The following is a 23531-nucleotide window of genomic DNA, read 5'->3' as shown; positions in this document are numbered from 1 at the left end:
AGGAACATATCCGATATCATTTGTGAAACGGTTATTCCATAACGGTCAACCAACTCGTGATGGCGTCCGTAAAATTTACGAAGGGATGATTTCAACTTCACCATTTGGAACTCTTGGTTTAATAGCTTCCTTGTGAGCAGTAACCCTCTATCAAGAAAATCATGATAGGAAATGCAAGCACGGGAATAAAGTGGTCCCTTTAAACAGGTTTCACTTTATTTTTATTGCAAAGCAGACTTTCAAGATATGAATTTGAAAGTGTCAGAATGTTTCAGCTATCATATAAATGAAAATACCTGTAATAACAGTTTTGTTTCGATGGATGTTGATGTTTGTATTTTAACATACCCAAGAAAAGAGCAATTAGAATAAATATTATCAGGACAGTTCAACAGTTTTTTGGACCGTTAAAGTATCAATACACAATCATGTCCTATCGGAATGGCGCTTTGGGTCAGGGTGCTATGCTCTGTATATAAAAATTAAAATTTAAAATGGAAACCGGGAATGTGTCAATTAAACAACAAAATGTTTTAAGAGGACAGATCAACAATGGGTCTTCAGCACAGCGAGAACAATCCTGCATCCAGAGGCGGGCTTCAGTTGTCCCCTAACCAATACGTTTACTAGTTCAGTGAAAGTGAACGTAATACTAAACTCCGAGAAACCTATAAATAAACCAAAATTAAAAAAAATATATACAAGTCTAACAAAGGCCAGAGTCTCCTGACTGCGGACGCAAAAAAATGCGGCGGGGTTAAACATGTTTAGTGAGATCTTAACCCTCCCCATACCTCAGGCCAATGTAGAGTGTCTTTGCAACAACTGTTCAGTGTTTATTTTGTGGCAAACTGAAAGTTTTTTTTTATATAAAATACCAATTATTACCATAATACCGAGTTCTAAGGGAATTTCAAATTGGAAAGTCCCTTATCAAACGGCCTAATCAAAAGCTCAAACACATCAAACTAATGGAAAACAACTGTCATATTCCTGACTTGGTACAGGCATTTCATTATGTAGAAAATTGTGGATTGAACCTTTGAGTTGTTAGACAGTCGCATATAGTTCCATTTTATTGACAATGTGTGACCAAATAAACAGACTGTTGTTTTTCATCATATTACGTAATAATGACTTTACTCCTAAAATTCGTATTTTAATTGGCCTTTTTTTCTACTGTATACAATTTAATCCTGGTATATATGGTGATTTTATTTACATAACATATTTGTTTAAACATCGCTTTTTTTACTCGTCATGGTGCCCGTTACAATGATGTATGTTAACACCATACGATGAAGTAGTTGGGAGGTTCCAAAAATTTGAAATCATAACGTTTATCATAGATTCTAGTTTGGAGTCGTCCAACAATGTCAATACCGAGGAAAAGATCAAAATAAGAAACAGGTCCTCTCCTCTTGTTGGTATCCTTAATCTCAAGATTACTAGTATATGAGATGTAATCACGCATTGCAATATGGATTATGGAGTGGCATCATCCATATATCTGAACAGAAAATTGTGAATTTTGCAAAATGCTTTTTGTCATTGAAAATGTTTTGTATGAAATATGTTTCATTTGAGTAAAAAAAGAAGCAAATAAGTGGTGAACAATAAGTACCCATATTACGGAATACCTACTGTATGTTGAACAATTATTCCACTAAACTAAAACATGTCGATGAAAATGTCCATCATTTTGATAATATCCTCTTCGGTGTATTTGTTGTGAAATTCAATATGCTTCTTTACAAAGTAAACTTAAATATGAATCAACGTTTTCAAATAACAATAATTTATTTACATGTAAGATGTAAATATGATTCTTGCATCGTAATTGTCGATAATTTGTGGACTGAAGCTAAGATAAAGTCATATTATCTCAAATTAAAAATTTTCCGTCCGGTCGTCCGAAACACCTTAGAAGAAAACTTTTGGCAAATGTTTCTTTTCTTGGCTTCTATTAAAGGGAATGGTTTCATATTTGGACTGCACTTTGATAATGATGAGTTGTAGCGTTTAAGTTATTTTAAAATTCTCTGTGCAGTCACTTTGTTTCTAGAAAGCTTGGAATTAACAAGACTCATTTTAAAAGTAAAAATTTCGTCAAGATCAAAGTTTGTTTACAATACTAATCAAAAACTAATACGGCTGAATTTTTGAAAATGAAATTACTAATTTACGTATCAAAATCCTTTTAGAATCATATTCAAAACAGTGTGGCTGTGGCCATTGATTGACGACCTAAATTATCCCATTGACTGGGACATATTAGGTGAACATTTGTCTGTAACGACCACTGCTCACTACTTACTTATTATAGAATTTAAACTGTGGGGTCACCAAAGGATCTTAACGCCTTTAATATTAAAATAATTCGAAAAATTAATCAGGAATAACATTATGTTTTGATTTATATTATTGATATAAATCATAACATCGTGTTATTCCTGATTATTTTTTCTAAATATTTCATTTAGGTGTTGAGAACCTTTTGTGACCCCACAGTTTAAGTGTCTTTTACAAGTACATAGTGAGCAGTGGTCGTTACAGACAAACATAGTTCACATAATCTGTCCCAGTCAATGGGATAATTTAGGTCGTCAATCAATGACCACAGCCACACTGTTTTGAATATGAATCTATGTACAACATGTGCTATGTCATTGTTTTCTTCTTGTAGTTTGTGTTTCCCGCGGATTTAGTTTGTAACCTTTATTTGTTAATTCTCAATTGATTTATGACATTCGAACAGCAGTAAACTACTGTTGCCTTTAATTTTCATCATCTTTGAACGTATCATATGGTCTTGTATACATTTTCGTTACATTCTTTAGTCATATATTTGTCCTCGCTATATATATCTATAGTCTATCATAACAACAGTTCTGAACTAGTAAGTAGATAACCTATATATCAGAAAACATGATAAACATATAACATTTTAGTATACATGATTATGATATACAAAATAATAATATAAAATAATGGATGAAAAATCACCACTGGTGCAAAAACAGAATAGATCAAGCCGTTGGACCCGTGAATTTGTTTTATCTTACGCATTACTGTATGGATTTGCTTTAAATATTACTGGTCGAGCCGAACCTCAGTTTATCTACGCATACTTGAAAGAACATACTGATTTGAATGAAACAAATAATGTGACAACATCAAAACCGAAGGAATGTGGCCAGAACAATGAGGATAACATCCAGGAACAAGCTTCTAGTTGGACTTGGTATTTCACAGTTTCAGAGTATGGAGTGGCCATACCTATTGTGATTTTGGTTGGTCCGATGGCTGATCGAGTTGGTCGAAAGCCCATTTTATTGTGGAATGCAGTATTTACATTTCTATCGTTTGCATTTCGGACGGTAATTGTATATATGTCTATGGATCTTTATTGGTTGATTATTGCTCATGTAGTGAGTGGTATATCTGGAACTTTCTACACGTTTGATTTAGCAAACCACACCATAATGGCAGATATTACAGATAACAAAGAAAGATCGTTTCTTATGGTAATTTTCGATTCTTTTCTTGGAATTTCAGTTACCTGTGCACAATTACTCACTGGATATCTAATAGAATTAACGGGATATACTTATCCATTCTTAATAACATCAGTTGTTCTTTTGTTGTATATTATGTTGGTTTATGCGACATTGAAAGATACATGTAGACAACTGGAAACAGGGCCTAAGCTTTCGATATCGTCTTTTCTGATGCAGATATTTACTTTATTCCGTCAAAAATCTGTAGTGACTGTATCTATTTTCCATTTTATTTTGTTTTTCATTGTGTATATTTTGTATTATTTTCCATTTAATTCTTTTGTGACAATTAGAACGCTATACCAACTTGGTCCACCATTTTGTTGGAATCCAGTTCATGTAGGATGGTTTGGTGCAGGTGAAGATATAGAATTATTCATAGTCGCAACCTTCATTATGAAAATTCTACAGTATGTTGTCGTAGATGAAACGATTGCCGTATTAGGATTCGTTTCTTCAGTTGGTTGTTTTGTATTTTATGGTCTGTCCAACACTGACTGGATGCTTTATGGAGGTATATATGCTTCTAAGTTTATAGATTTCATAAACTGCAACTCCCCTTCCCCTAAAATATCATTAAAATGATTTTTAATCTGCATGATACGACACGCACTTCTTCAAAATTAATCTAGTTTTTTTGGCGTATATTTATACTTTTTTTTAACAATTTTAAAGAAACTTGGTACGTAATTGACCCTAAAGATTGACACTACATTGCACATATACATGAGCTACAAACGTATGCCGCCAGCAAATAGTTAACAGAGCAGCGTTGTAAATTAATAAAGATTATAAAATAAATCAATCAGAGATTTCAAACGATAAAGCACTATTATGACGGTGATATTTATTAACTTAGACCAGTCTTATTAATTCCTAGACAAAAGGAATAAACCAACTTCGGGATAAATAGGGTAATAAGAATTCTAAACACTAAACAAAATTTCAAAACCCACCAAGTAGATGATGAATATGATGAACTACCAGTACAACCCTGATGTTCAGATAGAAAGAATTGAAAAATAACGTCCATACTATAGTTGAATAATCTCCAAATATTCAGTTTGTCAATGAAAAAAATACATGCACTATTGACTTTCTTGACAAAAGGTTCTGTAAAATATATTGTTGAATGCGTCACAATACAACTAAAGTTGACATAAATCACAGAGGACTGTCGAGACAAGTGGACGATTGGATAAAAAAAATCACTCATCTTTTCCTTGGAATATTTGTTCACATAAATTTTAGAGCTTTTTGTATGTTTTGCAAATCATTCCTTTCTCTGTTTATTGGAATCAGGCTATAAACTAATAAATTAAAATAATATTCTGGTTAGACTTTGACTTTAATTTCTGGTACAAATGGAAAACAACACTACAATATGCATGTATAGATAGATTTCATCAGTTAAAATGATAACCACGTTTTGAAATCTGGACGAAAGTAAGTAAGAAACAATAGATATTTGGATATCATTATACATTTTTGTACCTATTCAACAAATCTATTCGAAAGAGAATTAAGAATGACATTTGTGCATGCATACGTTTTTGCGTCGAATACATGTTTACAGCTCACATTTGCCCTATCTATCGGATTTAATGCGAATATTACTTTCTTGAATTCACCACTTTTTTTAACACTATCGTTAGCCTGGGAATGCCTTGTTGGCTTATCATTTCCTACATCTCCTCTTAACAAAGTTATCTTGAATCAAAAAATACTATTCATAAAAACAAAATCATATAGAAAAGATATTTAGTTAAATACACTTATAAATGTCACCAAATAAAACTACAAGGTATATAGGTTGAACGACAGACTGCGCTTTTGACTGCATGGGACTCACCGCTGCCACTCGAATTCACAGTGAGAATGCCAAAACCAAATAAGAAGGCTTAACAATGAGCTGGTTATAACCCTCTGTACATACAGCATTGGCAGAGGCGCATTGTTGGTAAAAACTCATTTGAGACACAGGCTTGTAATTTGGTACGCCAGAGTCGCGTTTTTATATACTAGTACGACTTATGAATGCCGCTCGAATCAAAAACGTATATAATCAAAACGAATTTGAAAAGTATCAAAACCGAAATCTTCTCAAAAGTTGTACCAAATATGTCTAGGCTAGTTTGCCTGGGGTAGAAAGTCCTTGCTAATAATTCAATATTTTATAAACAATCATCATCATGTGAAAACATGTGAATACTGGGTTGTTGATACCATTGGGTTCAAATTCTTTACAAGCAGTATACTATCGACCAAATGGGTCAGCCTTTTCTATATTGTTCACAGCAAATGATATTGCTGTATTTTGGCTTTGTATTCTATTTCTTAGGTAATAAATACTGATGAATCCATGTATATATGTATATATATATAAAATGACTGAATAAATAGTCAACGATCAATCTTACAGGGCGATGGATCATGTAATATGATTCTGTACACTACAAAATATAATATATAACAAGTCAAAAAGGGTACAACATCACCATTAAATAACTATAAAATGAACAAATATTAGATATTTCGGATAATAGATATCCTTCTTCAATAGGACGATGTCAAATGAATCATGTAAATATATTCAAACTGAGAAACTTTTTCTAAATCTTGAAATTTATACAATTTAAGCGAACACCACAGACGCTGATACAATTTTAAAATTTCCAAACACGGTGCAAAGATTACAAAGATATGCCAAATGAAAAAAGTTATCTTCGATGTGAACTGGCACAACTCTAAATTTCCAAATGTTGTGACAGTTTAGATGTTATAACTGCATCGAGGGCAGTCCTCAAACAAAAAAATAAAAAATTTCCTATATATATATATATATATACTGTAGCTGTGCTATTTGAGCAGTCAAATTGCATTGACTGTTCATTCCACGATGTTATAGCACACACAATATTTGAAACTGAAATGAGTTCTGTTCTGACCAAAGCAGAAAGGTTTCGAAATCTAATTTAAGAAAATAATGAAATTCTTATATGATGTAAATAAATGTTTTTTACGTATATTATATTCTTTCCTTACATATACAATAAACACATGTGATGACAGCAAACACATACACAACATAGCTTCACAGTAATAGAAATTAAAGGAAGAAGTCACATTGGAATGGCAACAACAAAATTTTCGAAAAAGCAAATCGAGAAGAGAGAAAAGAAAAAGAAAGAGACAAAACTGTTGACTTGGACTGCTAAAATATTTTTGACCGTTTTATGAAACGACATCAAAGTATTTAGAGTTACTTTTGTTCTTATATAATGTATTGCATTGCAATGTCAATGCCGTATGTTTATATTTATAAGATCATTCGCCAGAGATATTCCTTGATTGACATATTAGTATCATTCTAGGAAGAAATTGATGGCATCTTCAACAGGAGAACCACAGGAGTATTTAAATCATTCACTATATTTATCTTACTTTAAAAGTCTGCTCTTACTGAACTACTCTAAGTCTCGTATACATGTTTTTTAAATTAAATTTTCTGGACTCTTTACCATAATATGTTAGAAGTCTAAATGGTTCACCTATTGTTTTCGTATATATTGTAGGATATATTGTGTTTTTCTTCTTGGATTTAAATTATTCCATATCCTGACAGTAAAAGGTACGAAGGACTTGTTTAAGTTATTCGTAGTCTACATGTAGGAGGTATATATCTATCATTATTTCAGGTTGTATCCATTGGCCGATGTTATTTGAGGTAGACAGTCGGTTAAATATGGAGGACCATTCAAGTGTTATGATGCATTTGAAAGAAAATTGTCAATTCAATTGTGTAAAAACAGATGTTTGTCAACAAGATTAGCGATGTTGAAGATCTTAAGCAGTGTTGATATCACTGCTTCTATAATTATTAAACAAATCACTGTTGCTTTATATTTGAATTTAAATGTTATTTTTAGCATTATCTACTAATACATGTAAATGTTTGAATACAATGACACCACGTGTGTTAAGTAAATATTAAGATAACATTTGACACATTAAATTATGAATACATTGAGTGACCTTATACAAATTGGGACAAAACAGACTTACTGGAATATATTTTAATAATGGAGGAAACGAAACCTCTTTTAAAAGAACATGATAAATCATTCGGAAGTTTTGGTACTCAATTACGGGTGGTGGTTTATGTGATGATTTATGGTTGTGCATTTGAAACATCTGGCCAAGCTGAACCACAGTATATATATGCGTATTTAAAAAGTGTTACAAATTCTACCGACTTCAAAGCAGCTAACGATTCTCTACAAGCACAAAAGGCATGTATCATCAATTCAACATCAGCTTCTGATGACAAAATCCAAGGTTTAACCTCAAATTGGTCGTGGTATATTTCGTTAGCACAGGCTGGATTTGCACTTCCGGTTTTAATGTTTGTAGGTCCAATGGCAGATAAAATTGGACGAAAACCTCTTATTCTTTGGAACGTTTTGTTAGTATGTATATCACTTGCTTTAAAAACAACAATTGTTTACATGAATTTACATTTATATTACTATGTTGTTGCTTGTGGAATTCTGGGTTTATCTGGAAATTTTTACGTTTTTCATTTAGCCAATATTGCAATTTTGGCAGATTGCACGTCAGAAGGAAAAGAAAGATCTTTCGTGCTTGTTGTTTATGAAGCACTCCTTGGACTTGGGACTGCATGCTCTCAAGTCGGTACTGGATATTTGATACAACTTGTTGGTTTTTCTTACCCTTATCTTATATCATCAGGACTAATGCTCTCTCTGTTAATCTTAATCACCATTACTCTTGAAGATCCGTGGAAACCACAAGAAATTACATCAACACTCCGTTTCCGAGAAATTCCAGGACAGTTGTTCACATTATGGAAATCATCAAAACAAAATAGCAAACATTACGTCAGATTTCTTATATCATATTTTGTTGTGTACTGTCTTTATTACTTGCCTATGAATGGTGCTTTCTCGATAAGAACAATTTATATCTTAGGCGAACCTTTTTGTTGGACTTCGGAACATATTGGATGGTACAACACTATAACCAATTGTACAGTATATATTTTAGGCGGTGTCGTGATCAAATTTCTACACGTATGCTGTGTTCGTCTAAAAGATGACGTGATTTCAATCTTTTGCATGCTATCTGGTGTAGCATGTTTTGTTCTGTTCGGATTTTCAACTGATGATTCAATGATTTATATAGGTAAGGTAACGAAAATATAACTATACATTTGATGCGGTCTATTAAGTCTAATCAGGAACGCTCAAAACCAAAACAATTACAGTCAAGGGATGAATGAATACTTGAAGATAATTATTAACAAATGGGACACCACAGTAGACAAATTATCTAAAGATAACTCTGGAAGTTAGAACCTTAAATCTTCTCTTTAATTGTGTAATATTAGAATAGTTTCAGTATTTCAATAATAAAGTGGATTTGACAAACAATTATTGAAGTACTGAAACTTTTCGAATATTACACAATAAGAACAAATCGTGAGGACATTCTATACATAACAAATTCCTTATGTTATTATTAGATAACAAATTCATCCCAGAAGAGCCCACATCATTTTTTGCCCTTATATATAGCCATGACTTTTATCATACAATCTAACTCTCTTTCATCTTGTAACAGTATTAAAACATTTGACTTTTCTACTCTGTACACAAGTATTCCACATTCCAAACTAAAAGACAAATTAAAAGAGTTGGTATTACTTTGCTTCATAAAAAAGAATGGCCAACGTAGATACAAGTATCTTGTCTTAGGGAGGGATAAATCATACTTTGTAAAGAATCACTCTGATTCAAACAAAAAATTCTCTGAAACCGATATTATCAAGACGCTTGATTTCTTGATTGACAACATATTTGTAACGTTCGGAGGACGTGTTTTTCAACAGACTGTCGGCATCCCAATGGGAACAAACTGTGCCCCTCTACTTGCCGACTTGTTTCTTTATTATTATGAGGCTGACTTCATGCAGGAACTTCTTAGGAAGAAAGATAAGAAGTTAGCAATATCCTTTAACTCTACTTTCCGCTATATAGATGACGTTCTTTCACTACATAATTCAAAATTTGGTGACTACGTGGAACGCATCTATCCCATCGAATTGGAGATAAAGGATACTACAGATACAGTTAAGTCGGCTTCATATCTTGACTTACATCTAGAAATTGACAATGAGGGTCGGTTGAAAACAAAACTTTACGACAAAAGAGATGATTTCAGCTTTCCAATTGTGAACTTTCCATTTCTAAGTAGCAACATTCCAGCAGCACCTGCATACGGGGTATATATCTCCCAATTGATACGATATTCCCGTGCTTGCATTTCCTATCATGATTTTCTTGATAGAGGGTTACTGCTCACAAGGAAGCTACTAAACCAAGAGTTCCAAATGGTGAAGTTGAAATCATCCCTTCGTAAATTTTACGGACGCCATCACGAGTTGGTTGACCGTTATGGAATAACCGTTTCACAAATGATATCGTATATGTTCCTTACGTCGTAACTACAATCCCCTTCCCTTTCATGAATGTGACCTACCGAATTAGACTATTTACCGGATTTGTAATCACATAAGCAACACGACGAGTGCCATATGTGGAGCAGGATCTGCTTACTCTTCCGGAGCACCTGAGATCACCCCTAGTTTTTGGTGGGGTTCGTGTTGTTTATTCTTTAGTTTTCTATGTTGTGTCATGTGTACTATTGTTTTTCTGTTTGTCTTTTTCATTTTTAGCCATGGCGTTGTCAGTTTGTTTTAGATTTATGAGTTTGACTGTCCCTTTGGTATCTTTCGTCCCTCTTTTATCAGTAAAATGCAACCAAGTTTCATTGTATAACACAGAAAGTCAGTTTAGACAATACATGTTTTCATTCTGGTCACTCTAGTCTATTCATAAAAAGTAAAATCACAAAAATACTAAACTTAGAGGAAAATCTAATCGGAAAGTCCATAATCACATGGCAAAATCAAATAACAAAACACATCAAAAACGAATGGACAAGAACTGTCATATTCCTGACTTGGTACAGGCATTTTCAAATGTAGAAAATGGTGGATTAAACCTGGTTTTATAGCGCTAAACCTCTCACTTTTATGATAGTTTCATCAAATTTCGGTATATTACCAATGATGCGTGAACTAAAGAGACATAATAAATAAAATAGCCAAAATATGGGTACAGCAGTCATCATCATGTAACAATTTTAAAAGAAACAATTTAACAGAACACATAAGTATCTATCTACATATACATTCATTGATTCGCGTGTCTGACGTCAGAAAATTTTAAACGTCACAGATATTTGTCGTTCAATGTACATACAAACAATTTCAAAATTTCACATAGGCAATGTTAGCATACAGGGTTAAAAAATCAAAAGTATGTAAGAATTGATTTCAGAAATAGACTAAGATTTAAAATAGTCCAAAAGTTATATAGAATTTATAAGAATCTACAAATAGTTTATTCCACTACGCGATTGAATAATTTTGTAATTCATAATAGAAATATATCATAATGACATAAAATAGAACAATATCATTCTGACGGGATCTTTAAAAGTACAGAGTCACGTTATAAGAACCAAAGAAATACAAAAGGTGCATATACAAAACACACCATCAAAAAATTTAAAGACAATACAAACACATTGACGGGATGTTTAAGTACCGAGCCACGCCAAATTGATATCACATAAAACAATCCAACAGTAAAAGACATATTAATAATAGAACTAAGACAAATGAAAGAACAATAGAATACGTTGTTAAGATGACAAACAACATCAGTACGCCGAATGTATACATCAAGACCATCGTGTATCATAATTGACTTTTTATTTGACATTGCAATGGTTTTGTACAGTTGTATATGATTGAATTATAAGGAATTTGCCCTAAGATAATATAGAAATGATAAAGTTCAAACATTTGAATATTTTTTTCAGGAACAGCAGTTGGTTTACTGAGGTTTCTGCCAATTTCTGTGATTAAAGCAGTACTTTCTCGTTTAGTTAGTAAAGACAAGCAAGGTAAGTATAAGGATAATTGATATCACATGTTGAATGATAAGCAATCAAATCCACAAGAAGGCTATGTATTGTATGATGAAAATTTTCATGTATCCAAATTGGCAATACTGTTTTGTCATTTTAGGATTTACCAGCTTTTCAATTTTTGAACAAGTTTGGATTTTCAAGTAGTTTGCTTCGAGCATCAATGATGAGACATTTATCATCGAAATACACATCTGGTTCAGTAAAATTGGTATTGTTAATGTTAGTCCTATAAAAATTTGACCGGGCTGGTTGCAGTAAAAGCACACTGCTGATTGGAAATTGCTGTTTGATTTACCACGGTTCCCATAATTGACGTTGAATTGGCTAAAGCCACGAAAGAATTCTTTTGTGTTGAATTTTGTACCATTGTTGTCTTGACGGCCATTACCATTTGTTGATTTTTCCAGCGGACGATCATATGGTTTGGAATTCCTTCTCCTTGAATTAGCTCTGGAAATTGCTGACCGTGAATTGACGGCATCGTCCTTATTATCGTTACCAGAACATTGCTTCGTATACGTTATTCGGGACCTTTACTGATGTAGATCACGGTAGTTTTACCAGGCTTCCTTATAGTTATTTGTGTAATTTTCTGACGCTTTACTATGACTGATCGGTCTAAAACTAGGATTGATAAAATACATTTCTATTCTTTTTTAGGTGTATTATTTTCGAATGTGTACCTACTGGAAGCTGTCTGTTCACTTGGAGCTGCTACTTTATTTAACAACATTTATGACCAGACTTTGTCCATATACAACGGATTAGTATTTTTTGTTATGGCGGGTGTCTCAACAGTTGCAGTACTTTTACTAATGTAATTCTTTTAAAACGACAAACTTATATAATAAATGCTTCAAACATTTCACACAGAATTCGAGATATGGACCATAAAGTAAATGCAGCGTTCCTATTACATTGTTAATCAATCACATCATTTCAACCGATTTCACTTCAACAAAAAGATGATCATGTCAAACGCACGAATCCAAATAGAAACACTAGCCGTCGTCAGTGTGCAATATTTCTTTGAATGATGTTTTTTAAAAGGTTTGCATATGAATCAGTAAATTATACATATTTTGGTTTCAATAATTTAGTCTGGGAAACTTGTCTATTTATTATCGGCAGTTGAAATTGGACATTTAACTTACTTTTGGAAAACGCCAATAATCTTAAATCAGTATTTTATTCATTTAATTTGTGATGAGATCAAAAACAAACTTCTTCAAACACTGTATTTTTTCAGTTCAATTGTGTTGTCAGAAAGTCTGTTTATCGGAATGAGGCAGTGCAATACTTATTGTCTAATTCTGCACGTTCATTATATCAGTGTGTCCATATGTACGGAAGCCGTAAGGGGACACACAAAACATTAGAAAATATTTTTTTTAATTCGAGATGACGATAAAACATTACCGTTTTACCGAGATCTCGATAAAAAATATATCGTTATCTCGAGAAAACGAAACTGTTATATCGAGATCTCGTATTATTAAATCGTTATCTCGGTTTAATATATCGAGATCTCGATATAAAATATATCGTTATCTCGAGAAAACGAAACTGTTATATCGAGATCTCGGATTATTATATCGTTATCTCGATTTATTAAAACGAGATCTCGGATTCTTAAATCGTTATCTCGGTTATATATATCGAGATCTCGATTAAAATATATCGTTATCTCGATAAAACGAATCTGTATTTCTGAATTCGTCATTCTGATGTTATCTTACAAATATTCAAATTAATATCAGAAACAAAAATTCAAAGCACTCTTTAAAAATTTTAACTTAATTCATTCATTTAGTTTCGGAGAATAAACTAGTGGATTTCCCTAGCTATTATTAACCGAAATTCCTTGGTTCAATGTATGGAAAACCTGACTACCAAAACATATAAATATATTAAAATACTCAACGTTACCATTTTTTATTTTCACAGTACCTTTGGTGTTCTTCATGCCATATCTATAGATATAACATGTCCATTTTGCCGCAATGACCATTAGAGGGGTTACAGAAGACCTACATGTCAAAATAAGCGTGAAAATTATGAAAATAGCCAATTTTGAATAATGAATGGGATATTTTGAATAATGGAATGGACTGTTGCGACCCTTCAGACCCTATACAGATATACATTAGACCTTATTCGAAAGGTTATTAATAGAGAATTAGAGGAGTAACCAAGGACCTAAAAATAGAAATACGGGTGAACATCATAAAATAGCTTATTTTGAATAATGGAGTGAACTTCTGCGACCCGTGAGTCCATAATTAAGGAAAAATTTATAGACCATTTGAAAGCATATTAATAGAGAAACAAAATGGTTATAAATAATATGTGCCGCAATGACCATTAGAGTGGGTTACGGAGGACCTAAATGCCTAAATACGCGTGAACGTTAAGAAATATGTAGCCAATTTTGAATAATGGAAGGGATATTTTGAATAATAGAATGGACTGCTGCGATCCTTTAGCCCCTAATTACATACATACCTTATACCTCATTCAAAAGCTTATTTATAGAGAACAAAAGACATATAGTCAATCTGTTCCGCAACGCATATTAGAGGATTGACATAGAGCCTATATGTCGAAATACGCGTGAACATTAAGAAATAGCTTATTTTGAATAATGGAATCGATATTTTGAAAAATGGAATGGACTGCTGCAATCCTTCAGCCCCTAATTACATACATACCTTATACCTTATATAGCTTATTTATAGAAAACAAAAGACATATAGTCAATATGTTCCGCAACGCTTATTAGAGGAGTAACACAGACCCTTCGACCCCTTTATACACTACTTGAAAGCTTATAGAAAGAGGGATACAATGGTATATTAATAAGCTTTCGAATTAGGTATACTGTATATTTGGAATTAGGGGTTGAAGGGTCGCGACAGTCTATCCCAAAATTCCAAACATCCATTCCATTATTCAAAATTGGCCATTTCTTAATATTCACGTGTATTTTGGCATTTAGGTCCTCAGTAACCTCTCTAACTGTCATTCCGGCACATACTATTTATATCATTTTGTTCCTCTTTTAATAAGCTTTCAAATGGTGTATAAAGTTTTCCTTAATTTGTGGCTGACGGGTCGTTGAAGTTCATTCCATTATTTAAAATAAGCTTTTTCATAATGTTCAGCCGTATTTCTATTTTTAGGTCCTTCAATACTTCTCTAATATGCGTTGCGGAACATATTGACTATATAACTTTTGTTCCTCTATTAATAGGCTTTCAAATGAGGTCTATTAACAGCAAAGGTAACGTGAAAATAAAAATAAAGAATACGTTGAGTATTTTAATACTTATATATATATGTTTTGGTATTCAGGTCGTCCATACATTGTACAAAGGAATTTCGGTTAAAAATAGTTAGGGAAATCCACTAGTTTATTCTCTGAAACTAAATAAATGAATGAATTAAGTTAGAATTTTTAATGAATGCTTTGCATTTTTTTTCTGATATTAATTTGAATATTTGTTAGATAACAACAAAATGACGAATTCAGAAATACAGTTTCGTTTTATTGAGATAACGATATATATTTTTATCGAGATCTCGATATATTTAACCGAGATAACGATTTAATAATCCGAATTCTCATTTTAATAAATCGAGATAACGATATAATAATCCGAGATCTCGATATAAGTGTTTCGTTTTCTCGAGATAACGATATAATAATCCGAGATCTCGATATAACAGTTTCGTTTTCTCGAGATAACGATACATTTTTTTATCGAGATCTCGATATATTAAACCGAGATAACGATTTAATAATCCGAGATCTCGATATAACAGTTTCGTTTTCTCGAGAAAACGCAACTGTTATATCGAGATCTCGGATTATTATATCGTTATCTCGAGAAAACGAAACTCTTATATCGAGATCTCGGATTATTATATCGTTATCTCGAGAAAACGAAACTATATATTAAACCGAGATAACAATATAATAATCCGAGATCTCGATATAATAATCCGAGATCTCGATATAATAAATTCGAGATAACGATTTAATAATCCGAGATAACGATTTAATAATCCGAGATCTCGATATAACAATTTCGTTTTCTCGAGATAACGATATATTTTTTATCGAGATCTCGGTAAAACGGTAATGTTTTATCGTGATCTCGAATTAAAAAAAATATTTTCTAATGTTTTGTGTGTCCCCTTACGGCTTCCGTACATATGCCACCAAAAAGGAAACGAAAAAACAAAAAAAAAAAACAACAAAAAAACCAACAACAACAAAAAACATGAGAAAACAAGAAAAATAGAAACACTAAAAAGTTTATTGAATACACTCGGTCAGTAATATTTGCTGTCTACATTAAGACTTGATTTAAAAGTAAATTAGAACAGATTTATATATCATCGGAGAAAAGGCGACTTTTTTTATCCAATCTTATGTTTATTTTCACGTTTCAGTTATAAAAACAATGCAAACTAAGATATACATTAGGTCCATAGAATCGAATGACTATTCTTTAATATTTTTTTTGTATTTTAGATTCACTTCCTGTACAAATACACAGCATATACGTGATGAAATCATCATAGAAAAGCCTACGGTACAGAGCACAGAGAAAACAGAGTTACTACAATAATTACAGATGAACAGAAGAGCACAATATAATAGCATGGTCGTAAAACTAAACGATGGAGAGAAACTCAGGGACTATGGTCTTATTTGTTGTTGTTTTTCGTACTGTTGTGAAATTTTATAATGTATCAATTTTTACAAAATTTATAATAAACCAAAATAAAGCCAAATATAAAAATCAATTTGTCTGTGACAGTAGAAATAAAGGAAGATATGGATATAATATTTGAAAAACACAGCAACTCAATGACAAAATACATTTAAGGAACGATAAAACCGTGGGTCGTAGAAAAACAGACAATAGATATTTTCAAACAACTTTTGTTTAGTGTGTAATAAATTTATTGTGAAAATAGCACTTACTTTTTGTCGCACTCGTCTTTGTTTGAAAAACAAAAAAAATGAAATAAGTTTTCAATCCACACAAAAACATTATCCTCCGCAATTTACATAATTTCAGATACATTTACAAAGGATTAGAATCATATTCAAAACAGTGTGGTCCTGGCCATTGATTGACGACCTAAATTATCCCATTGACTGGGACAGATTAGGTGAACGTTTGTCGGTAACAATCACTGCTCACTATGTACTTGTTAAAGACACTGCATCTGTGGGGTCACCAAAGGTTCTGAACACCTAAATAAAAAAATTCGAAAAACGAATCCGGAATAATACGATGTGTTGATTTATATAAATAATATAAATCAAAACATAAAGGTTATTCCTGAATAATTTTTCGAATTATTTTATTATTAAAGGCGTTTTAAAAGAACCTTTGGTGACCCCACAGTTTAAATTCTATAATAAGCAAGAGGTGAGCAATGGTCATTACAGACAAACGTTCACTTAATCTGTCCCAGTCAATGGGATAATTTAGGTCGTCAATCAATGGTCAGGACCACACTGTTTTGAATATGATTCTATTTCAAGAAGTGGTATGACTGCCAATGACATAAATATCCATCAGATTCAAATATCAATAATCAAAACAACATTAATGCACTGGACGACCTACAACAATCAGCAAAAATACTTCCCAAATCATGCACTTCTCAGATGGAATTTCTTTTTATTTCACGTGACATTCATAGGTTTTCAAATGAAATAAAAATGGTTTTCAAAGCATCAAAACAATAAAGACCTCAATAAAGTATGCATTATTAATTTCTGGTTTCAAACTGTTCGATTGATATTAAACAGTTACACTACTTTCGAGTTCGATGCATTTCCGCCAAAAACTTTGGTTTTAGTGAACATCATTCGTGCGTTTAGGGGCATCGTCACTTCCGTTCTCATGTTTAGCGAGTGATAAGAAAACTATGATGCGATATTGCTCGAGTTATTCAGCAAATCAAATTCTCACAATAGATTGATTGTTGGTTGCTTAAAGTCCAATGGCAAATATTTTATGCATATTCAGGACGTTTCTCATAATTGACAATCAGCACTGCTGTCATTGGGGAACTGTGATTAAGTACGTACAGAACAAACAGTGTACCCAGTTTATCATGCATAAAGACGATCACTAAGACCCTGTTCACACTAGCATTTTTTTTTATCGATCTAATTTGAATCGATCTAAATAAAACCAGTTAGCGTTCACATTATCTTTAATCATAACGATCTCTGTCGGTCTTATCTGAGCCACTGCGTTCACACTACAATTAAAAACGCAATCGGGCTAACCTTTTTGCACGTAAAAACTGTAAACACTGTGTATGAATAGAATTATTTATCAAATTCATGTGTTGATACACTGATACACACACTTGGGGAAAAAAAGTTGGATAAACTTAGTGTTTCTCTTGAATCACAAGTTAAAATTTTGATACTGGTGTTCTTGCAGTTTTCTTTAATTTTGAAAAAAATAACTGTAGCAACGAAGTTACAGCACGACGCCGGAAATACTGCGGTTCCTGCAAAGAAAAAAAATCAACATAAGAAAAGAAGACACAGATTTCGCAAATCTATGCTACGGCGAATACAACATGTTTTCAGTTTGTTTTAAAGTTCTTTTAACAGAAAAATATGGGTTAGACAACGAACCTCTGAGATAGTTTTGCTGCTGTACATGCGCATACGTTATTTTCGTTATTTTCGATTCAATCGTACTAGTTTAAACCGATCTCTACGTTCACATCTAAAGTAAGATCGGTTTACTTTAGATCGATTCAAACTAAACTACCTCTTTTGGTGTTTTAGTTTACATTAGCCCTTAAACCGATCTAAAGTGAACCGGTCTAGTTTAAATCGATAAAAATGTCCTAGTATGAGTGTGAACAGGGTCTTAGACACTCGATGAAGGTTAATAGTGCAGGGATATATGCGATCCCCTCTATCTGGTAAATGACGTCATAAAGGCGTGCATAATTGACGATTTTTTTTTCCGGTGAAGGACAAACTCGAAAAAGCCCATGCTTCTTATTTAAAAACAAATACTTTGTTTCCTATTCGAACAACTGAACAAATTGAGTGGCCCTCATTTTTCAGTTATTGATGCCTATCATACATTTCTTGAAATCATTGAACTATATTTAAATACCATGTATATATGAGTATATATATGTCTTGATTCTATAAAATTTAGGAGATGTTGCATAATTGCCCACTAGCGAGCCAGGGTTTTAACGGACAAATCAGGAATTTGCTGTCCGGCTGTAGACAACTGGAAACCAGGACAATTATACGACATTCTGCAACGAAAGTAAACTTTGCAAGACACAATGTAGATCTTTTTGTGAATACAAGAGCCAGAAAAGATTTTTTTTTTATTTCTATAGTTTCAGAATTTACTCATAGCTGTTTGAATATATAATCATAAAAATATTTGTTAAAATTTAGAATTTAGAGTTCCCTTTTCGACCGAACGTGACTGTGTATGTATACATCCCGCACAGCAAAACGGAAGCCCCCTGTTTACCAATGATTTACGTGACATATGGAGTACATGAATGATAATATTTCTACAGGCTTATTAACCAATGGGGTCATACAATTTAGAAAAAAAATGACTAGATTGAATTAAGTTTTCACGGTATTCGATTATAAGACTCATCTACAGTAAAAAATATCCTAAGCAAATAATTAATATGTAGAGTGAACCATATTCCCTCAAATTTCTATAGATACATGTTTATCTCCACATGTAGTTATCATTGTCAAAAAGATAGGACATAATTTTCTGTTAGTGTATATGCACACAAATAAATATAAATATAAATATTTATTTATTTATTGATAAACGAACGTGTATGTTGTAAGTTTTCATTCTAAATAGACAAATATGGACGATGAAAAAAAAGGTCTATTGGCCAAGGATAACACATATGAAAAGGAAGTTCTATTGGCCAAGGATAAAACATATGAAAAGGAAGTTCTATTGGTTAAGGAGAAAACATACACACAATGTATGAGTACAAGAATGAAAGTGATGATGTATGCATTAATTTACAACTGTGCGATTACTGTGACCACAACAATCGAACCACAATTTACTTATTCATACATAAAAAATCATTATTCTTTAAATGACACCCGTGATGAAACACAGAATAATTCTACTGAAAACTTTAAGACGTGTGATGCCAATTCAACATCATCAGACGACCAACTACAACAATTAGCATCAGACTGGTCATGGTACATGCAAATTGCTGAAGCGGGTGTTTCATTTCCAATCGTAGTTTTCGCAGGACCAATCGCTGATAAAATTGGACGGAAACCTGTTTTGATGTGGAATTTAGTTATCACACTCGTTTCATTTATTCTTAAAACAGTAATCGTGTATAGAAACATGAATTTATATTATTATACCATTGCATGTGGAATATTGGGGCTTGCAGGATCGTTTTATACATATCAAATAACAAACTTCGCTATTCTTGCAGATGTAACCTCAGAGGGAAAAGATAGATCTTTAATGATGACAGTATACGATGCTTTATCTGCCGTTGGCTCTGTTAGCTTTCAAATAGGTACCGGGTACTTAATACAACTAATAGGTTTTACAGATCCATATATAATTACCTCAGGCATGTTTCTGTTCCTGTGTGTTTTAGTACAATTAACACTTACAGATTCTTGGATACCACCAGACAAGAAAACTAAAATAAAATGGCTTAAGATTCCGTTTGAATTATTTTCATTCTGCTTTAAGCCTGAAAATATGAGTAAACTAGTTAATATAACCAAATTCATCATATATTTCGTCGCATATTGCCTTTTTTATTTCCCACATTGTGTGGTTAGTGCAATAAGAACTATATTTCAGTTGGGATCCCCGTTTTGTTGGACCTCTGAACACATTGGGTGGTATGGAGCAGGATCTGACTTTGTCATGTTTATATGTGGAACACTCATACTAAAGACATTTCATTCTTGTTGCGTCGGGTTGACCGACCGAGTGATCGCAGTCTTTGGAATTCTATCCTGTATGTCAACGTATATCGTGTATGGGCTATCGAAAAATCAATGGATATTATACGGAGGTAATTTATGTTCTATATGTTGTATTTTATTTTTTTACAATTTTTATTTCATATCAAAAAGAAAAATCACAAAATTACCGAACGCTAAGGAAAATTCAAGGCGGAAAGCCCATAATCGATGGCAAAATTAAAAGCTCAAACACACCAAACGAATGGCTAACAACTGTCATATTCCTGACTTGGTACAGGTATTTTTGAAGTTTCTGCAGTTTGTATAAACGTTAACTGAAAAGTTGTAGTTCACTAATTACCATGAAGTGAGTTTACATTTTTCAGCAATTTTAAATAATCAAGCTTAATTGACATATTTTCACATTTCAGCAATAGGAACAGGAGTTATTCGAGTTCTACCAGTGTCTTTAATTAGAGCACTCTTATCCGAGATGGTACACAAAGACAAGCAAGGTTGGTTATCGTGATTACTATAGGTTTTATACAGCATCATTTTTAATAAACAGCTTTCACTAGTAAATTTATTGCAATGGAAAACTATTTTATAACAGTTATACATAACAGTCAAATAAGGGATTTGAAGAAGAAAAAACTTTTAAAAATACATTTTTCGAAGAAAAAAAGCACGATAATATAAAGCAAACAGTATGACGTGCCATCAAATTATATACAAGTTAAGGTAATATATAATATATATACATGTATTTAACTTTTACTTAAATAATAATCATCGAAACAGTTTACAGAGATTAGTTCCTAAGAGACGGTCACTATATCAACCACACACGCATATCCAATAAATTAAATTGCGAATGGAAACGGGAAATGTGTCAAAGAGACAACAACCCGACAAAAGAGCAAAAATCAGCGCAATGCCATCAATGGGTTTAAGCCGCTCACCACTGAATATGTTCATCAGTTTACGTAAATATATGCCATTTGATTTTTTTTGTTTTTTTTGTTGTTACAGGAGTACTGTATTCCTCCATTCACGTGATGGAAACATTACTAAGAATAGGAGGAGCCACACTGTTTAACAACATCTATCACCATACTTTGTCATTATATAATGGATTTGTATTCTTCACTATGGCGGGCTTTGTTTTTGCTGCCTTCATTTTAATGATGTAAGTAATAAAAATCATACATTCTCTCTTCTTTGTCTGTTTGCTTGTTTTTGGTGTATTTTTTTAAGTCTGTCTTCACATGCAATATGATCTCAATCTTTAGCAACTATGCAAAAAATGCACAAATATGAATCGTTTCGATGTAGATTATCATCGTAAATGATATAATTAGAATGTAGACTACCATATCTAGAAACCATTACAGAAGAAGAAAAAAACCACACACACACATGCATCAAACCACGAAACGAAAACAAAGTTCGTAAACAAAATAATTTTATTTTCCAAGAAAAATTGTTGTGAATAGTTGAATAGTTTACTAAGTGTAAGTAATACATGTACTTTTACTGTGTTCTTAACTGATATACCTTTCATTTCAGGTATACGGTATGCTTAAAAACGACCAAGAAAACTAATGAACTCATAATTGAGAAACCAGCCATCCAAGACGTGGACGGTATCGAAAAACCAGCCATCAAAGACGTGGACGGTAGAGAATCAAACGTCTAAAACCCTTATAACAAAAAGACAAAGTATACAGATCTTATTCTTTTAAAGAGATATAAATTCAATTGTCTTGAAATTGCACTTCTTCTCGAATGTTAACAATTGAAATTCATTGTGTGATCTCCAACAATAATAACAAATTGAGCCTAATGTATGTGAGAAATATTGTCATCATTATCAGAATACTCATTAATTGTCATTAGTTAATGTTGTTCTATGTGACTTCCTCTTTATTAATAGATTATAGGGTACCAACACTATTGTTATGTATTAAAGCAATGTATAAATGAGAAAGCAAATAACTTGTAGACCTGTTTACATTGAACTTGAACGTATTGACAACAAACTTTGCAATAGCTTTTCTGTGATGAGTAATTACTAGAAGCAGGTCTAGTTATCTGAATGAGTTTTTATAGGAAATGTTCCTATATGTTCATGCAACAAGATATGGTTTACATATCACATCTTCTTATCCTTATATTGGGAAGTTCTTAAATGAAATGTATTTTGCTAGAGCTGTATGTTGAACTGTATATTTCTTTTGTTATTTGTGTAATTTAATTACTGCCCCTTCTAAGTATAACCCTGTCTTTTATTCTTATATTGATCATTGGAAAGGTCTTACCAATATGTAATTAAATGGCCTGTCAATTGTTGAAGCTGTATGTTGATCTGTAGGTGTTATTTTGCTATTTATGTAATCTAGTTACTGTCTCCAGTATACTCCTTTTTATTTATTTATTGGAAAGCTACTAGATGAAGGAAGTTTTTCATATGAAGTAACTGAAAGTACCGGCTAGTTCCAGTTATAGCTTTGATGCATATACATTTTTTTTAATCTGATGTTTAATGACAACATGCAAGTTATGAATCACATCAAAATATTCCTGATTTAAATCTAGATGGTCTGATTTTAAAATATGGGTTTCAGTCAAATTGTTTCACGGATATATATGATTTGAATCTTTTTCCCTAGAAAAAGAGAATATTTCTGATTTGAGTTAAAATCAAAGATATATGAATTACACGAACCATAGGCACTCAATTGTAATATACATTTAGGAAGAGGATATCTTAATAAGATGGATCACAATATAAAAAAAGAAGATGTGGTGTGATTGCCAATGAGACAAGTTTCCACAAGAGACCAAGATGACACAGAAATAAAAAAATATAGGTC

General features: G+C 32.4%; 3 protein-coding genes across 3 annotated transcripts in view; all 3 read left to right on the top strand.

Annotated features, from left to right (window-relative positions):
- Nucleotides 1-2950: 2950 nt before the first annotated feature.
- The window catches only part of LOC143051647 (proton-coupled folate transporter-like), a 37828-nt gene continuing 17247 nt past the window's right edge, over nucleotides 2951-23531 (top strand). Inside the window, exon 1 of the mRNA XM_076224548.1 lies at nucleotides 2951-4074. Within this exon, the coding sequence (XP_076080663.1) occupies nucleotides 2991-4074 (1084 nt within the window). The 5' untranslated portion in view covers nucleotides 2951-2990. The remainder of the gene's footprint in view (nucleotides 4075-23531) is intronic.
- Nucleotides 7561-16568, top strand: LOC143051636 (proton-coupled folate transporter-like). Its single transcript, XM_076224540.1, has 4 exons — nucleotides 7561-8765; nucleotides 11532-11615; nucleotides 12303-12459; nucleotides 16183-16568. The coding sequence occupies exons 1-4, from the start codon at nucleotides 7643-7645 to the stop codon at nucleotides 16277-16279; spliced, it is 1461 nt and encodes a 486-aa protein (XP_076080655.1). The 5' UTR covers nucleotides 7561-7642; the 3' UTR covers nucleotides 16280-16568.
- LOC143054911 (proton-coupled folate transporter-like) lies at nucleotides 19531-22653 on the top strand. Its single transcript, XM_076228042.1, has 4 exons — nucleotides 19531-20765; nucleotides 21087-21170; nucleotides 21688-21844; nucleotides 22225-22653. Exons 1-4 carry the CDS (start codon nucleotides 19562-19564, stop codon nucleotides 22352-22354), a joined length of 1575 nt encoding a protein of 524 aa, XP_076084157.1. The 5' UTR covers nucleotides 19531-19561; the 3' UTR covers nucleotides 22355-22653.

This window comes from Mytilus galloprovincialis, chromosome 1, assembly GCF_965363235.1.
Source record: "Mytilus galloprovincialis chromosome 1, xbMytGall1.hap1.1, whole genome shotgun sequence".
Classification (NCBI taxonomy): Eukaryota; Metazoa; Mollusca; class Bivalvia; order Mytilida; family Mytilidae; genus Mytilus; species Mytilus galloprovincialis.
Note: the sequence above shows the minus strand (reverse complement) of the source record. Positions and strands in the feature narration are given on the sequence as shown.

Excerpts from the sequence above, each read along its gene's own strand:
- LOC143051636 (XM_076224540.1), top strand. The coding sequence starts at position 7,643 with ATGGAGGAAACGAAACCTCTTTTAAAAGAACATGATAAATCATTCGGA. Across the intron at positions 11,616-12,302 it reads AGTTAGTAAAGACAAGCAAG|GTGTATTATTTTCGAATGTG; the intron begins GTAAGTATAAGG and ends ATTCTTTTTTAG. Across the intron at positions 12,460-16,182 it reads GTTGCAGTACTTTTACTAAT|ATTCACTTCCTGTACAAATA; the intron begins GTAATTCTTTTA and ends TTTGTATTTTAG.
- LOC143054911 (XM_076228042.1), top strand. The coding sequence starts at position 19,562 with ATGGACGATGAAAAAAAAGGTCTATTGGCCAAGGATAACACATATGAA. Across the intron at positions 20,766-21,086 it reads TCAATGGATATTATACGGAG|CAATAGGAACAGGAGTTATT; the intron begins GTAATTTATGTT and ends TTCACATTTCAG. Across the intron at positions 21,845-22,224 it reads GCTGCCTTCATTTTAATGAT|GTATACGGTATGCTTAAAAA; the intron begins GTAAGTAATAAA and ends CTTTCATTTCAG.